The following is a 15870-nucleotide window of genomic DNA, read 5'->3' as shown; positions in this document are numbered from 1 at the left end:
TTTTGTATTTGTGTAAATCGACTTTGAATTTTTCATAGTTTAGCTTGAGCTGCGGAGAAGGGACAAGTCCACCCGGACAGGGATTCGGTGTAGAACAGGCGATCGTTACTGACTGGGGTTCCCAGCCAGAATGACTCTCGGCACGGTACGAGTGACACCTCAGTCGAACTCGGAGTGATATAAATGTTTGGGGATAGGGAAGAGGTAGGTTTTGTGTGTGCGGATAATAGTAAAATATTCGTTTTGACAAAAGACGCATTAGACCTACTAATTGACAAGATTATGATTCAGTTGAGAATTTTGTAACTATATCAATAGAGTATATTTTACCATATTTATAACAAGGTACAAATAATTTACATACAATTTTTTTTTACGCAAATATTTATAGAAGACGTAGATAATACATATTTGACAAGAAAATGATTTAGTTGAGAATTTAGTAACTATACAAGGGTGGTTAAAAGTATTTTCACAAAAGAAAAGTGAAGTAAACTCGAAACTTGGACTTGCTTCGTTTAACTTTTGGCATCATTGGAAAGATAATTTAAATGCCGTTTGTATGATACCATACTTTTCTTAACTCATTCGACATTTATTTAATTATTATTGAATTCGAAACTCTTAAAAATATAAAACGTTATATTCCCAATATTATAATATAATTTTTCAAAAAGCCCCAAGTCTATAATTTGTTTCAAATTATTTTCCCACCAATTTTTCGATCGTTCCTATGACAGTTATATGATATAGTCGTCCGATTTTGATCAAATATAATTCAAAATTCAGAACAAATTAAAAAAAAATTATTTCCAAGCTTAGAAGATTATATGTTAAAAGACACCAACGATATAATTTTTTTCATAGTTTGATAAAATTTAGTTCGAAATTAAAAACCAATTAAAAAATGTTTTTTCCAAGCGTAGGAGGTTATATGTTAAAAAATTATATAATTTATTTTTAATTTTTTCCCCGATAGTTCCTTTGGGAGCTATAAGATATAGAAAGAAAACTTTTGGGAAAGTTTCAGCACGATAACTTTGCATAGAAACGGACGGACAGACGGACATGGCTAGATTGTAGCAGACAGTTAGGGTCTATAGGTGCCCTTGAGGGTTTCCAGACCTGCGTTCGTTAGGTAGAGGGAAACCTAGTGTATAGGAAGACTCGGGTTCGTGCACTTCTAGCATTGCTCGGTGCTAAGCTCGTCTGATTTGTCGTGGGATCTTCCTTATCTTCTCTATAACACGCACAAGTTTTTAGTGCACTAAACGGTAATTTAAAATGCACAACATAAGGGGGGTGTAACAAACTTACTAAATGCGGACGGATGTTGAAGGCAAAAGCGAATCAGAAAACATTAGGTGTTAGGGGGGCTAGATGATATTGCCTCCTCAGTCTGTCCCTCCCTACCATGATAACTCGTGAGAAATTGGTGGCGGTTATCCCTTGTTCAACGTTTATTCATTATTCACAATTTTTAGTTCATATAACAGCGGCATAGTCAGATCAATCACGATCTCTTGATACAAATCAATACAATCATGGTTAAACGATATACTTTACTCAACACAAAAAATATCAGAAAATATAATCGTGATTGCATTACAACTTACATTCTTTCTTGTCTAAAAAATCAACTTTCAATTAAAAACAATACCAGTAAAGTCTGATCTGACCCTATAACTCTCCGTTAAAATCGCACCCACAATTATAATACCATTAATATAATACAATTGTCAGAAAATTAATATAGTGGTGTAAAAATTTCACTTACGCAAAACTCCGGCGAAGCAGGTTCAGGGCCCATCGAAGACGCTGTAAAAGGGTGCTTTCAAGGCAAGGTTAATAAATAATTTCTGACGATATATTTCTTGTGTAGCTTACACGGGTATTCAAGTCAGAACATACAGAGAATAAATGTTGGTAACGTTATGTTCTAGTTGCGGTCATCATCTAGGTTGGTTCCTTTTGCTCGAAATGGATTCTTTTCTTACACAGCACGTGGCATGCGTTTGCAGGGCTGCCGAGCCAGAGACTTGTCCAGTTCGCATGCAAACTGTAGCCTCGATCACCTTCCAGAATGTTCGCGTCTCTGCTGATCGTAGGGGCACCTTGCGTGTCACGTGGCCGCAGGTGGTGACCCTGCCGTGGCAGGTTGGATCGAATCTATACACAAAGCTCTCGTCTACGCCGATCGGTTTCCGAAATAATTGGCGCACGGCGGGTCCACGCCGCGCTGGCGATGTTGTTGCCGGCCGGCTCCGACCGATCCCGTTCTTTTCCCTATTGAAGAAATACAACAAAACTACACGCCACTTTTTTCACACTTCCTTTGCTGTTAAATTCGTGCATTTATATTTACCAGTAGTTGGATGTAAAACTAACTTGATTCTCTTGCTAATGTACACTTGATCGATATAGACAAAATTACAGAAAGTTAAAACCTCGTGGGTTGTAATTTTCCATTCACTATTTCTCCTGCAGCAGTATTGCGTGCGTTTCATTCAAAGTTTAAAACGAGAATGAACGAGAACTATGACTCGAGAAGATGGCTGTACCCTGCGGCATTGCTAAACTTCACCTAAGGGGATCTTTTCAAATTTGGCTCTCCTTTCTGCCTTCACACATTTTCGGTGCGCGAAAGGGTATAAAAATGGAATTTTGGGGCATTTGGAGTTCGCTATTGTATCAGTCATTACTTTGTAAGCGTCTTCGGACTTTTTCCGAATGATTGATATTTTCTTCAACTGGACGTCGTGATTTATTGTGCAAATGAACAATAACTTTAATTAATATTAAAAACAACGTTTTCTCTCAAAGTGCCATGCTTAAACACAGATCATTTCGGTTTGCTTTATACAGAAATCTTTTTTTCTGAGACACTTTTATGTTAATAATCTGACAAAAGAGTCTGTACACCCGTTAAAAAGGTATACAAGGTTCGTCGTTTTCTATCGTTTGATATTAAAATTAGGTTGATTCAAAAACTGATTTGTTTGTAGCGAGTTGAGACTGACATTTGAGGAAAAAATTATTTTTTTTTAATTTAAGAAGAGTTTAATTCTATGTGATAGCCTAACCATTTTTTATAATTTATTTATATGTATTATATATTATATTATATAATACAATAATAAATATAAATAATATAAACTTAAAACCAGAACAAGTTTTTAAAAATTGTTAGCGATAAAGAGAAGGAAAGAGGTAGGTAACCAGTTTTAATGTAGGTGGATTTCTACTACTAAATATAAAACCATCCCTGTTAAAAATTAATATTTCCCACGGTGAATCTGTAAAATCAATAAAATAGAAATTGAAACTCCTAATATTAATCCGCTTTGTTGAAAATATTTATCGGTTATTCTAAAAGCTACATAGCTTAAGTCAGTGTGTGGTATTTGGGGGTGATCAAAACACCTTATAAAAAATACGTTAATATGAAAAGAGTTTAACAACCCTTATAGCTATCGAAGCCTGCCAGTATGAATTTAAATTTTTCAGCAGATAGTGAAAAAATTAATTTAAAAGAATATGTATTGTAGCCCAAAACTTTGGTTTTGGGTGTAAGGCTAGCTATCGGAGCATGAATATAAGTTGTAAGCAGATAAGAAAAAACTAGAAAACAGATAGATCATAAAGAAAAAAACTAGACAGCAATTAGTCTAGAGTACCTATTTATTTATTTATTTACATACTGCTTGGTGAAAGTTAAAACCAACATATCAAAATTATTTTTGTAGAAATTAGGTTCAAAATAATTTTTTTTATTAAAAATGTCTTTTAACTTACGAAAAATATTTGTATGTATCTTTTAAATTAATTTTCAGCTACTTTTATATGAGAAGTCATCAAAGAAGCGCTATCTCTTCATCCCCATTTGAAAAACAATAGAAAATACATAGTTATCAGCACCAAATACATATTTTATATGTATACTCGTATAATCTTCAGATGTTAAAAAATTTAATTTTAACGTATAACCTCCATAAATAGAAAATTTTCACCGTTGCACGTGCTTATGTGCCTGGCATTACCACGAAAGAGAGCAATTCATCAAAAAGACTAAAAACATTTATACGTATAAAGTGTTACTGAAAATAAATAATTTTTAAGCACATTTAAATAAAAATATTTGCAATGAATGTTCAATAATATAGTCGATCAAAAAACATTTTTCGACAAGGATGTACGAGTATTTGCCGCGCCATTCGGTGCACAAATAAATACGTCATTGCCATGAACTGACGTTATCTGACGTTTATTAGATGGTTGTGAGTTTTAAATGGGCGTGTAAAAGTTTTTTTGGGCCAATCGATAGGTATTAATAAAACCAACACATACTATTTTTAAATTATATAGCAGTAAAAGTGTTAGTGCTTAGTAACCTGCGCTGCCAAAGGATCTCACGAATCTGCATGCCTAATCCCAGCTTTAATAGTTTCGATGTCACAGCTTTCATGCTGACGAGACAGGCAGGCAGACTGACAGTCAGAGCTGTCTGTCAATGGCGGCGTGATATCAATCGATATGATATCATTTTCCCATCTCCAAAATCAATTAGCTCATTAATTGATAAGAAGATAATTGATAAGATAAGATTTCATGTGTCTTGGAAAAATCGTTAAGATCCGGTTGGATTTCGGTTCTTTAAACAAAAGGATAAATACATTTAAGTCCGCCTGTACATTTTATTATAAATACCATTATATTTTAATTATCGTTAATATTTAATTTAACAGTTTGAATACAACTTTTTGCTAAAAGTTATGGCAGCGGAAGGACTAGGAAGAGTTATTGGATCATTGGAGAATACCATCATCTACGCAGATTTATCTGTAAATATTGCCAACTTTAAATTTCATTTAAATGATTTCCGAATAATAAGATTCAGGTAAGTTACGATTTGTACACACAAAAAAATTGTATAAACCAGCAAGGTCGCCCACAGCTTCGCGTGCGTAAACAAGATTAAAAAGAACGCAAGTAGATCGTCCATATGCTATTCTCGGTCTTGTCTTATCTCAGCAACTTAAACTAAAATCATTCATCATTTCCACGACACCATATAGATAGGGCTTTTCGGCGATCTTTTTTGTGGTTTGTGATATTCCATAGAATGTATACTAGTTAAACTGAAACTTCCATACATTTTATTTTCTCTATTTTTCTGGTCCTGATTTATTAAGATAAGTAAAAGTGTTTTTAAATAACAATTAAGCATTACCAGGGCTGTAAAAAGATTGAAAACCAAAATTGATAGTCCTGTAAATTTTGTACTAAAGTGATACTATACGGCGATTGTTTTGTAAACAATATTAGACGATATTTTTTTTTTTTAACTTTCTCTTACCTTTTTACCCCTTTTCTATCTGACATGAAAGATCTTTGATCTCTTTTTTAAAGCAAATTAAAGGTTCTTTAAAGATGTAATAAGCATCAAAGAAAACCGACTATAAAGCGTTGTTGCGAGCACACTTTCAGCCTATAGAAACCTAAAACAAATTTTGTGATAAGAAAATTCTTATATGTACATTGGACTACGCAAATAAGGTTCATGAAATATTTTAAATTAAATAAATAATAAATATTTTTTATTAAATAATATTTTTTGGATCTGACAAAAAAAAAACAAGATTATGTATAACCTACAAATATGAATATCTTTGAAATTTTTTAACACTATTTTGTTGAATACAAAAAAGTTTTTCCGCTACAATAAATATTATTATTTTTATACCGGTTACTCGTGGAGTAAAAGGGTATACTATATTCATCAGAAAGTATATATATTGCTAGAATATTCCAACTTGGCATGCAGATTTCTGGGCTTTTTGCACAGCGCTAGTTTGTTTCAGAGGGGTGCCACGACCACTCTAACGCCCACATTTCTCAAAATATCTTATGATAGAAAATAAAATTACCGCCCAAAACAGTGGTGGCTAAAGTTGTCATGCTAGAACATTTTTTTTACTATAATGTATTTCTCTCATCAAAACCTTTATCTATTTTTATTTTGCTCCCTTAATGAGTAACGGGTATTTGATAGTCGAGACATTCGACAATAGCGTTCTTCCATGTTTATTTTTACTATTATTATATTTTATATCTGCAGTCATCCTGCTCCTTGTGTCACATACGACATATTTAATGGCGGACGCCAGACGCTCAGAAAGCACCGAACTACCCGAGGTAACCGGGTATCTTAAGTCCAGCTCGTATAGTCTCCGCAAAGAGAGTTTCAACACCTGTAATAGCGTAATGTGTAATCCCAAAGGGATTAGAAAGGGATTGAAAATTAGCTCCTTTGCTTCGGATCCTGTGAAGTTCCAAGACCTCAGATGTTTTGAGGCTTGATTTGCCCTCTCAACGCTATTAACATCCTGGAACAAGAATTCATAAGTTTAAAAATAGACCCCTTCGTCCAGAGGTCTCAAGGGTCATGCTAGCTTCGGTCAAAATATAGGGGTTTCTAGAACATTGCAAACATTTATTTAACATCTAAATATAATCAATTTTAAATCCTGACATAAACACTAAAAAAATCAAACATAAATAGATAAAATTATAATATTGGAAAACAATTAAATAAAACAGTATAAATTATTCAAATACGGGCAATGAATATAGAACCATACAACTTAGTTCTAATACTTTTCAATTTAAAATTTAATTTTCTGAGGGAACAATGCAAACAAAACTCCTTGAGCTATAAATCAAACAAGGAAACAAATAAGCAAACGAACAAGCAAACGAACTTGAGTGAAATTGAGGTTTGATCGAGTTTTACATAAGAGAGGGGATTTTTTCCTCTTAATTTATATTTGCTGTTTAAACTTTAGTTTATTCACTTGTTACTTTTTAAAGCATTTTCCTTATTTTTCCTTCCTTACCTTTTTAGATTTTACGTTAATTTAAATAACACAGACATCCCCCAAATTCTATCTTTAATTGTGTGTTTTCACTTACCAACATAATCGTAAATCCATCGTTGAAAGCGCTTTCTCGACCGAATCGTTGATGGAAATCTGAATCTCAACAAAAAACATAGAAAATCGTTTTTTTTTTGAAAATCCAAATATTTTATTTTACCTCTCTTTTTGTTGGAATTGGCTTTGGCCCACAAATCTGACACAACAATCACTTATTCACTAAAACAAAAATCTATCTAATTTAATAACTAAACTCTTCTTCCAACTAAACTCGTTTTCCCATATTATAGGCCGAATGATTCGCTTCCGGTGATAAATTTCAGGTATAAGCGCCAAGCCTCTTCACTCACTGGTGCTAAGTCGTGAAAACCGATTCTCAGGAGATGTAAAAATGGAAAGAACGCTAAGGACGCTTGACTATGGCGCTAGACCCAGTGGAGACCCCGAGCCCCATAATGAGGTTGACCTTTCACCCTTTTACTCCCTTTCATTCCTAGTTCTATCATTGACTCCTAGATGGCGCACTTTTACCAAATCTCTTGTTCCTACGTTACATCGTATCAACTACCACTAAGTTTATGATGTAAGGCCTCAGAAAAGTTTGGTAGTGCACATTATGTGACTTGCGCCGTGCATAGTGAGTGGTTTTTAGTTCACTGTCTGTTTGGAACTTGGCGCAGGCCTCTTTTAACTAAGTAGCTATACAGCTCAATAGTGTCGAATAAAAGTTGACGACAAAACACACAAAAAATACAAACATTGATCGATTTTTTTAAATTTGAGAAATATACAATTTAGCGATTTCTCAAAACGAAATGAGCTGCCGTTATGAGAAAAAATCGACTTAAGTTCGTAATGGTAATAAGATCGCAGGTGAACGCTATGTCTCCCACAGTACTAAACACCGTATTCTTTGTTTCTGCACACTGTTTGTTTTTTTTTATTTATTATTGTTGTTTTCAAGTAAAAGTACATTTGTTTAAGAAAATCTTTCATTATTTAAATTATTTATGAAATTGTAATACACCTTTTGAAGGGAAATCAGGGATTATTCTACGATGAGAGGGAGTGTGCGCTGTCATATGACAACTACTGATTTATTTCTTTTTACATTTTCGTTAAGCCAAACTTAGCTAGGGGCGAGAGACGGGGCGTATTCGCTTAAGCGAAGAATGCTTTATTGTGCTCCTTCTTCCGTCTTTCACTCTCGAGCATACTTCAAAATCAAAACGCTCAAGAGCACAACGCGCAAAGTGCGCAACACCGCCCCCTCTGAAAGACCGCCGTCCTCAACATATCATAGGCAACAATCCAGCATATAAGTCGCTCGCCGGGTCATTCCATCCTTGGTCCTTACCATCAGCGCCGACGTGTACCACCACGACACGCCCGATCATTCACTGCTGCGGTGAAAGGTTATTATCGGCGACGACGACGAGAGCCAGCCAGCCAAAAGTAGGCCGCCGATCAGAAAATGGCCTGGGCTTAGGGCTTGGAGGCATGTGGCAATATGCTCCGACAATGTTCGTCGCGCTTTCACACCACACCTTCTCCGAAACTCCGCGTTGACTTACGAACCCTTAAAACGCCAACAAAAATGCATGAGTGGTTACAAACTCTCGAGGGCCAACTTGAAGATTGTAACGCAAGTTTGTAAACGCAACATGTAAGTAAGTACAATTTTGTAATTCGCGCTATCATAGCTGTTAAAAGTGGAATGAATCCTTGAACTGTATCACGTTACCTTCTTGGGACAATTTCGTTAAACTTATCGAACGCCATTGTCAGTACCTAGAATCTAGCCACCCATCACGCGAAAGCAACTAGTTAAGTTGAGCAACCAGAGGCCGCGCCCACAGAGGCATCAAGCGTATCCTTCAGTTGTACAACTCTAAACTATAATCAAGTCTAGCTTCAACGATCTCGAACTTACGCTTGACTTTTGTGTCACCAGCTATCGTTTTAAAACGGAAATTCATATATCGTCACGGAGTTTGCCGCAGAACACATCCCTTGCCGATGAATGTTTAAACAAATCTCATCGTGTTGATTTACTTCTTAGTAAAGATATCTTTTTTAAGATTTTGTCGGTTGGGCAAATCAAATTTCGCCCTAATTTACCTGTACAACAGAATACGTTGATTGGGTGGGTAGTATCTGGTCGAAGCTGTAATTCGCCTTTTCCTGGTCAGTAGCAACCTATTTTGAGCTCTAAAGCGGCGATCACATCGAACACCTAACATTAAGAACCAATATGCTGAATTTGTGTAAGAGTTTCTAGGTCTGAGTCACATGAGCATGGTTGATCAACCTTAACTCTACCAAGCACACTTCCACATACCACAAAAATCCCTAAATTATCTATCATAAGTCAGTCCAACAATATATAATGTTCCAACATACCCTTGTGGATAAAAAGGATAGAGGCTTCTTATACGTTCCCTGGAGAAAAACAACGCTAGACTCACTTCGTACTTTTGAACTTAATACTGTAACTTATGGGACTGCATCGACAGCATTCCTTGTCAGTCGCTGTATGACCTACCTGGCAGACCAATACTCTGATCAGTTCAAGTTCGGTGCCCAAGCCGTGGAATCGTTGATTCAGATCAAATGTGAAGACTCCACAATTCTCAACAAGGGTCACTTCCATCTAGCGAAATTACATTCTCTCCACAAGGACTTCAGATAGATATTCTTAGATAGATAGCACTCTACAAAATTTAATCTTGGAAGAAGATTCAGTAACAAGCACCCTCGGCTTGAAGTGGAACATCCCACCTTCCCTCATAATAAATCAAATATAGTTTCCAAGCGCTCTATCTTGTCGGTTGCGTCTCCATTAGGCTCAGTAACGCCTGTCATAATAGTCTCCAAAATTAGAATACAAGAGCAAAAGATCTTTAAGACTCATTAGGACGGATCTGTTTCCCAGAACATACACTTAGCGTGTCTATTGTTTCTTTCGTCAATGTTTTCTCTATGGCTGTTGCATATATGCACGCATCAAAAATCATATATGCACGATTCAAAAATTGTATCCGTCAACATTCAGCCACATTCTCGGCGTTAAATAGGAATCGCATTTCAGAGTTCCACGAGAAAACCACCTCTAGCCGTTGGCGGCATATTCCTAGCACCTTAATCCTGCAGATCCTATCCCGAGAAGCTGTACGATGGCGAAGGTAATGGAGACCAGATGGTTCGACGGACCTAAATTTCTGCAGTTGGATCAAACTCAGGAGCCAGCAGATATAAATTTTTAATTTATACCCCCCAGGGCACCCCATTTTGGAGACATCTGAGAACAGGCTCTCAAGAGCGTCAAGGACATTATGGGCTCTCACTCTGTTCCATTTTTTAGTTACCGGCGTTACCAAATATTTCCGCGGGTGACATGGTAATAGTACATGAAGACAACATGCATCCACAATGAAATCTAGGCCGGATCATTGCAGCCATACCGGGAAGGCAACAAGGAAGACAACTACCCTGGTAGTTTGGCGACAACCCATAAATAAGCTTGCCTTTTGCCGGTTTCATGTAGATCAAGGATTACTTTTAATGGGGACGGGATGTTGGGGACTAGCCCCAAAGAATTCGTAAACACATTATGTAAATAAGTATAATTTCGAATCTCGGGCTATAATAGATGTTAGCCTACAAATGATATTGTAATAAGCTTCTCCAAGGCGCTGCCAACTTAGATAAATTGTACTTGCAAAAACACAATGACAGACACTCGAAGTTAGAGAGTAAAAAAAGCCGGCAGCAACTTGCAACGCGAATTAAAATTAATTAGTCATCCCCAATTATATATAACCGATAATAAAAGTGTTTAAAGTGATCATACATCTATGTCGTCATTGAGCTTGAAAGATTCGATTACTTCCATTGTTTTCTCAAAGTTCAAAAAAGTTCAGTTCTCTTGGAGTACAACTTTTTTCAAAGGGCTGCTACACTTTTTTTTACCTTTGAATAAACCGAAAGATCCACACGAAAATTCTTAAAAGCTGAATCTCTGGACTTACCAGAAGCACTAATGCTAATTTCCAAAATTCTATCGATACGACATCAGCAGGAACTTCGAAGTGCCGATTTACATGCCAATCTATTTCTACTTTGAACAAAAACGACGTCAAAAACGACCAAATGAGTCCTTCAACGTCCCATTCACACTCCCACTTTTGAATCGCTGTAAATCGATTTGAGTCAATCGGCAGCGATTCGTCCCAATCAGCCACAGTTCCTGCAAAAAGCGGATCGAATAGTCGAGCAGATCCGGGTAAGAGTCAGCCAACCGAAATAAAAAGTAATCTTTACCAACCAAATCACTCCACCGGACAACTCTGGACAGTTAGAAAACCACTTTGCCAATTCAAATCCTGCCATTTGCAATATCTGGAACACATCGTCTCAAAGGCTTAACGGGTTCTCAACGCGTCTGGCGCCAGACAAAAAATCGACAACATAAAAGTCATTGGGAATGACCTTAGCGGCCTTTGGGTACTATCTTGCGCAATCTGTCCGAACTTCCAAATAGGGCGCTGGCAAAGTTGCATAAGTTAGAGTGTACAATTTGCAGATTGTCAAGACTCAGATGGATCTCGCCCCCACTGATAGTTTGGGTTAGCTTTATCAACCAAAATTTGATGCTAAACCTTTTTTTCGTCTCCTGCAAGCGCAATCTTGTGCAATCTAAAACGAAGCAGTCGAATACAGCTCCTCTAGGATGTTGGGGCCTACCATTAAGATGTCATTCAACGGGACCTGTGTAAATGTTGAGGTACTTTGAGTGCGGGCTGTTTTATTATCAGTGAAGACATGTAGCCCATTCCATTAATTCTAGATACTTTTTTTTGTAAGGATCCTTGGACAATCTCTTTTCAAGCGACAAAATTTTACGTTATATGATAAACCAAGAGTGTTTGTGTCAGATTTTAGCGGCAGAAGAACCGATAATCTTCCGGATGATAATATTTAAGTATTTTTTTTCAACACATATACTTCAGGATCGTCCATGGTACCGATAAACGACAAAGTCCGGTTTATATTCTTCTTAGGATATCGCGTCTCCAACCAAACACCAAATAAGTATTATATCTTTTGAAATCGCGCAGCATGTCATCTTTGTCAATAAACGTTTTAAAATGCTAATAAAGTTTTAAAAGTCAAAATGCTTTCCACTGATGGTTAAAAGAGTGGCATTCGAAAAGTGGCATTCGGGTGTTTGGCGTAGCAGAATTGTCAACACTTTTACGCCTTGTTTTCGCAATTATGGAAATATCAACGGCTTTTCAGTCTCTTTAAAGCGAAAGATGGAAATGATGTGTACAGCGAAGAGTCTGTACACATCATCTCCATCTTTGGCTTTAATTTGATTTTGGATTAGCGAAGCTTTTCAATGTGCTTATTTAGGTTTACTATTTTATTTATTATTTAGGTTTTCTAATCGAAACTTTAACTCAACCGTATTAAACGAGAATCGTCATTTTTATATCTTTGCGTTCGTTTCAGACTCCCTCTCTATAGATCTCGTTGGTTTTTCAACTCTTGGATTTTCTTGTTACCAGTACCTGGCTCTGGCATTTTATTTATTTTTTTTTAATTTATAAAAATTATAACCAACGAGAAAGTAAATTATAACGCAAACTGGGAGGGGGGGTATTATACAAAATAATTAAATAAATTTAAGGAATCCTATTATTTTAGCATTTAATCACAATAATTTGCCGAGCGCACGAGATGTACGGTGCCGCACGCCCAGCTCAAACTCCAAAAAAAAAGAACCCAGCACTTGGGCAGCAGTAACGCTTGCACCGCTCCATCGATCGAAAACGTAAACGACGCGTGGTACACCTGTCGCTATAAGCAGAAGCTGTATGTTGTTTGAGTCGCAGTATTCCTTGAATGCGGCAGATTTGAAAGCAGTGCCTCTATCTTTTTCTCCTAGACACTTCATCTACACCTGTGCTACGAGTTGGGTAGTGCCAAATAAATTTGGAGCATTCATATACTATGACATGTTTTGATATGTGATTATATCGCTTGGTCGTAATTTAATGGGCCCGACGTGATCAATGTGGTATGTAATGAAGAGTAAATTGCGTCTTTCAATTAAAGTTAGAAATCCCTCTTTCTTTCCCACATTGGTATTTTACTTGGGAATAAAATAGACTTTTCGATTATATCTATGCGTGCTCTGCACTATTTCATTTTCAATAGTCGAAGGTACAACGACTAGCTCACGATTCCGATCTTTGAAAAAAACGTCATTTTGTATACAGAAGTCCCGGAATGCATCAATTTCTACGTTGTACCTTCGACTATCGTTAATCTCGGCTTCAAGAATATGCGTATAAGCTTTCTGAAGTAAAAAATAAGACCTGAATCGCTTTTTTGACATTTGGTATGGTAAATCTTTCCTAGCATAAATCATTGCCGCACCTGGGGTGATGGTTCCACTTTGAATGTATCTTAGGAACTGTACTTTACTATATTTGGGTCCTTACTCTACTTGATACGCGAACTGAGAAGCAACCTGTAAGTCTTTCTTCAAAGTCATGACTGGGTATGATTACATCGTCTATGTACACAACGATAAAATTAGTGGCAACGACCTCTTATAAAAATAAAAAGGAATTCAAATTATCCAGATTGGGTGACATATGATTAATATTTTTAAAAGTCTGGTTCAATTGGATGCCCTCCATATGAGCCCTCAAAAAATTGTCTCAAATAATTTTCTTATCAGGTTTTCTGTAATCACAGCACAATCTTTTTTCCCCGTTTTTCTTGGACACCGAAACTACCAGCGATGCGTATTCTGATGAACTTGGTTGGATGATTTTCTCTTCAATCCAAACCTCGACTTGATCGTCAACTGTTTTCTGGTCTCAGTCAAGTAAACGGCATGGATCGGAAACTGCCGACCGTTTTGCAAACATTCCCCTAAAATCTTGTAGAAACACGGACCCGAAATTACTATTATTTTCTTTACTTTTAGATTCATTCCTCAGTGCCCTCTTTTGTAACTTTCATATTAATTCAAGGATATTTCTATCCAAAATTTCATCGGCAGGGCATTTCATGCCCTAATCTGGAATCAAGTGAAGCTTCATCTTCGTGTGCAAATTAAGTTTCTCACTCGTGATTTAATTAAAAAAATTTATTTCTATTTATTAATCACTTAATAATACAATTTTTCAATAGGTCGAACTTAGTTAATTCACGTTTCCTTTTACTCGATAAGCACTACTTAATTTAATTTTTCCCCAAAAATTGATAAAGAGAATGGCTCAAGAGAGTCGGAAAATAGGATGATGCAATTTGCCAATTAAATTTGAAGTCCAATCTTGGCCGGAAATTGGTGTTTACATAAGCGGAGTTTTAGGGAACGCTTTGGGGATCTTTTTGTTTACATTTACGGACTCGGGGCTCGCTTTGGGGATCTTTTGTTTACGTTAGCGGACAGGATGTTTAAAGCATCCGTTTGACTTGGGCTGCGTGAAATTTGATCTGGGTGGGAATGATTCGGAGGCCTGGTTGAAAGAAATAGCTGACCACGGATTTATCTCGGGTCTGTCAGAGTTATTTGGAAATTGGCTCTCGACTCAAAGTTGTTTATAAATTGGGTAAGAGCCCCTAAATAATGTGTCATAAAACTCCCCCCATTCTAAATTGAATCGTCCCGATTCATTCGAACTGATGGGTATATTGAATGTAATTGTTAATTCGACAATGATATTTTCTTCTAGTGTATTTTCATTGTCGGGTATATTATTTATTTCATTATCGGAAATATAATTTGCCATGGTTTGAATATTAAAAATTTTCTGAATTTGATTACAATCATAATAGTTAAATATATAAATGTGAATATGAATAATATTAACGTAACTGGTATTTGAGTTTGTCTAATTTGAATAAATGGATTTAGTACGTTAATATTATCGAATGTGAGTTCCGAATCATTAGATATAATATATTCGGATACTAAAAAATCTGTATATTTTCGAGCTGTGATGTATTCCAATATCTTATTGTCTACATTGGTGTAGGAAATATTGTTAATTTTAGAGGTGCCATTAAAAGTTATTAAATATGACCCATTTAAATGAGTGTCATTAACTGTATTTTCTCCATTTACAAAAATGGCTCCATCTTGGATTACATATAAATTTTTATTTTTTTCTCAGATTTTTTTACATAAAGATTTTTATCCATTTAGTAATCTGGTAGAACAAGAATCTTCTGGGTTTAATGAGCAATAGTTGTTAAATAATTCGGTCTTAAAATTAGACATTACATAAAACTTATTTTTACATTTTGCGACATGATTATTGATTAACAATTTTCCATCACTGTGCGAAATGGATCTTGAATTGTAAACTTCACAACGATCAATAATTATAGGGTATTTAATATATATAATAATAAGATTTTGGTGCAAAGCGATTTTAAATTCAGATATATCCAATAGATCAGTATTAATAACAGGTTTTTGTTCAAGTTTATAAATTTCCTGTATGTCATCATTGTTTAGAATTTTTGTGTTGAAAACATGTATTTTTGCTAATGTAATTGTGTCCATTAAATTCATAAGATCGTAAGTCAGCAAACGAAGGCGGTATTTTCTGAGTGGAATTTCTTTATCTTTAAAGGCGTTTCTAAAGTTGTCAGAATGAATAACGAATTAATCGTTATTGTTTTTTATCAAATCATCAATTTTATTTTGAACTTTTATGAAATCATCATGATCTGGTGTTCTTGCTATTTATTTCCAGATTGTGCCTAGTTCAATAAAGCCTCTTTTTGACCTAGTGGGTAATATTGGAGAAATGGCATTTTTATAATTTTTAAATCGTTGGTTATTTCCCATTTTGAATTCTGAACGTTATGACTGTTTAAAAATTCTGCTTCAAGAGTAATAATA

At 35.7% G+C, this 15870-nt stretch overlaps 1 protein-coding gene and 1 long non-coding RNA gene across 14 annotated transcripts in view; one reads left to right on the top strand and one right to left on the bottom strand.

Moving 5' to 3' along the window:
* Positions 1-2892, bottom strand: part of LOC127011608 (uncharacterized) — a 147965-nt gene extending 145073 nt beyond the window's left edge. The window contains exons 1-2 of the long non-coding RNA XR_007764743.1: positions 1888-2892; positions 1778-1831 (exon numbers count right to left, since the gene is read on the bottom strand). This is a non-coding gene — a long non-coding RNA (uncharacterized LOC127011608). The remainder of the gene's footprint in view (positions 1-1777; positions 1832-1887) is intronic.
* The window catches only part of LOC108025560 (uncharacterized), a 251521-nt gene that overhangs the window by 150645 nt on the left and 85006 nt on the right, over positions 1-15870 (top strand). For 8 of the 13 annotated variants that reach the window (XR_006368025.2, XM_050889403.1, XM_044092738.2 and 5 more), the window contains one exon: positions 4746-4897. The exons of 1 other annotated variant lie outside the window; for it this stretch is intronic. Coding sequence is in view for 11 of the 12 variants with exons in the window: in XM_050889403.1 (XP_050745360.1) it covers positions 4746-4897 (152 nt within the window). In the remaining variant the exon portion in view is untranslated. Of the gene's footprint in view, positions 1-4745; positions 4898-4954; positions 5092-6118; positions 6228-15870 lie in introns of those variants that run through there. 4 more of the 13 variants (XM_050889405.1, XM_050889406.1, XM_044092740.2 and 1 more) reach the window with 3 other exon arrangements.

Source organism: Drosophila biarmipes, chromosome 3R, assembly GCF_025231255.1.
Source record: "Drosophila biarmipes strain raj3 chromosome 3R, RU_DBia_V1.1, whole genome shotgun sequence".
Classification (NCBI taxonomy): domain Eukaryota; kingdom Metazoa; phylum Arthropoda; class Insecta; order Diptera; family Drosophilidae; genus Drosophila; species Drosophila biarmipes.
The sequence above is the reverse complement of the archived record's forward strand: the minus strand, read 5'-3'. Positions and strand labels throughout refer to the sequence as shown.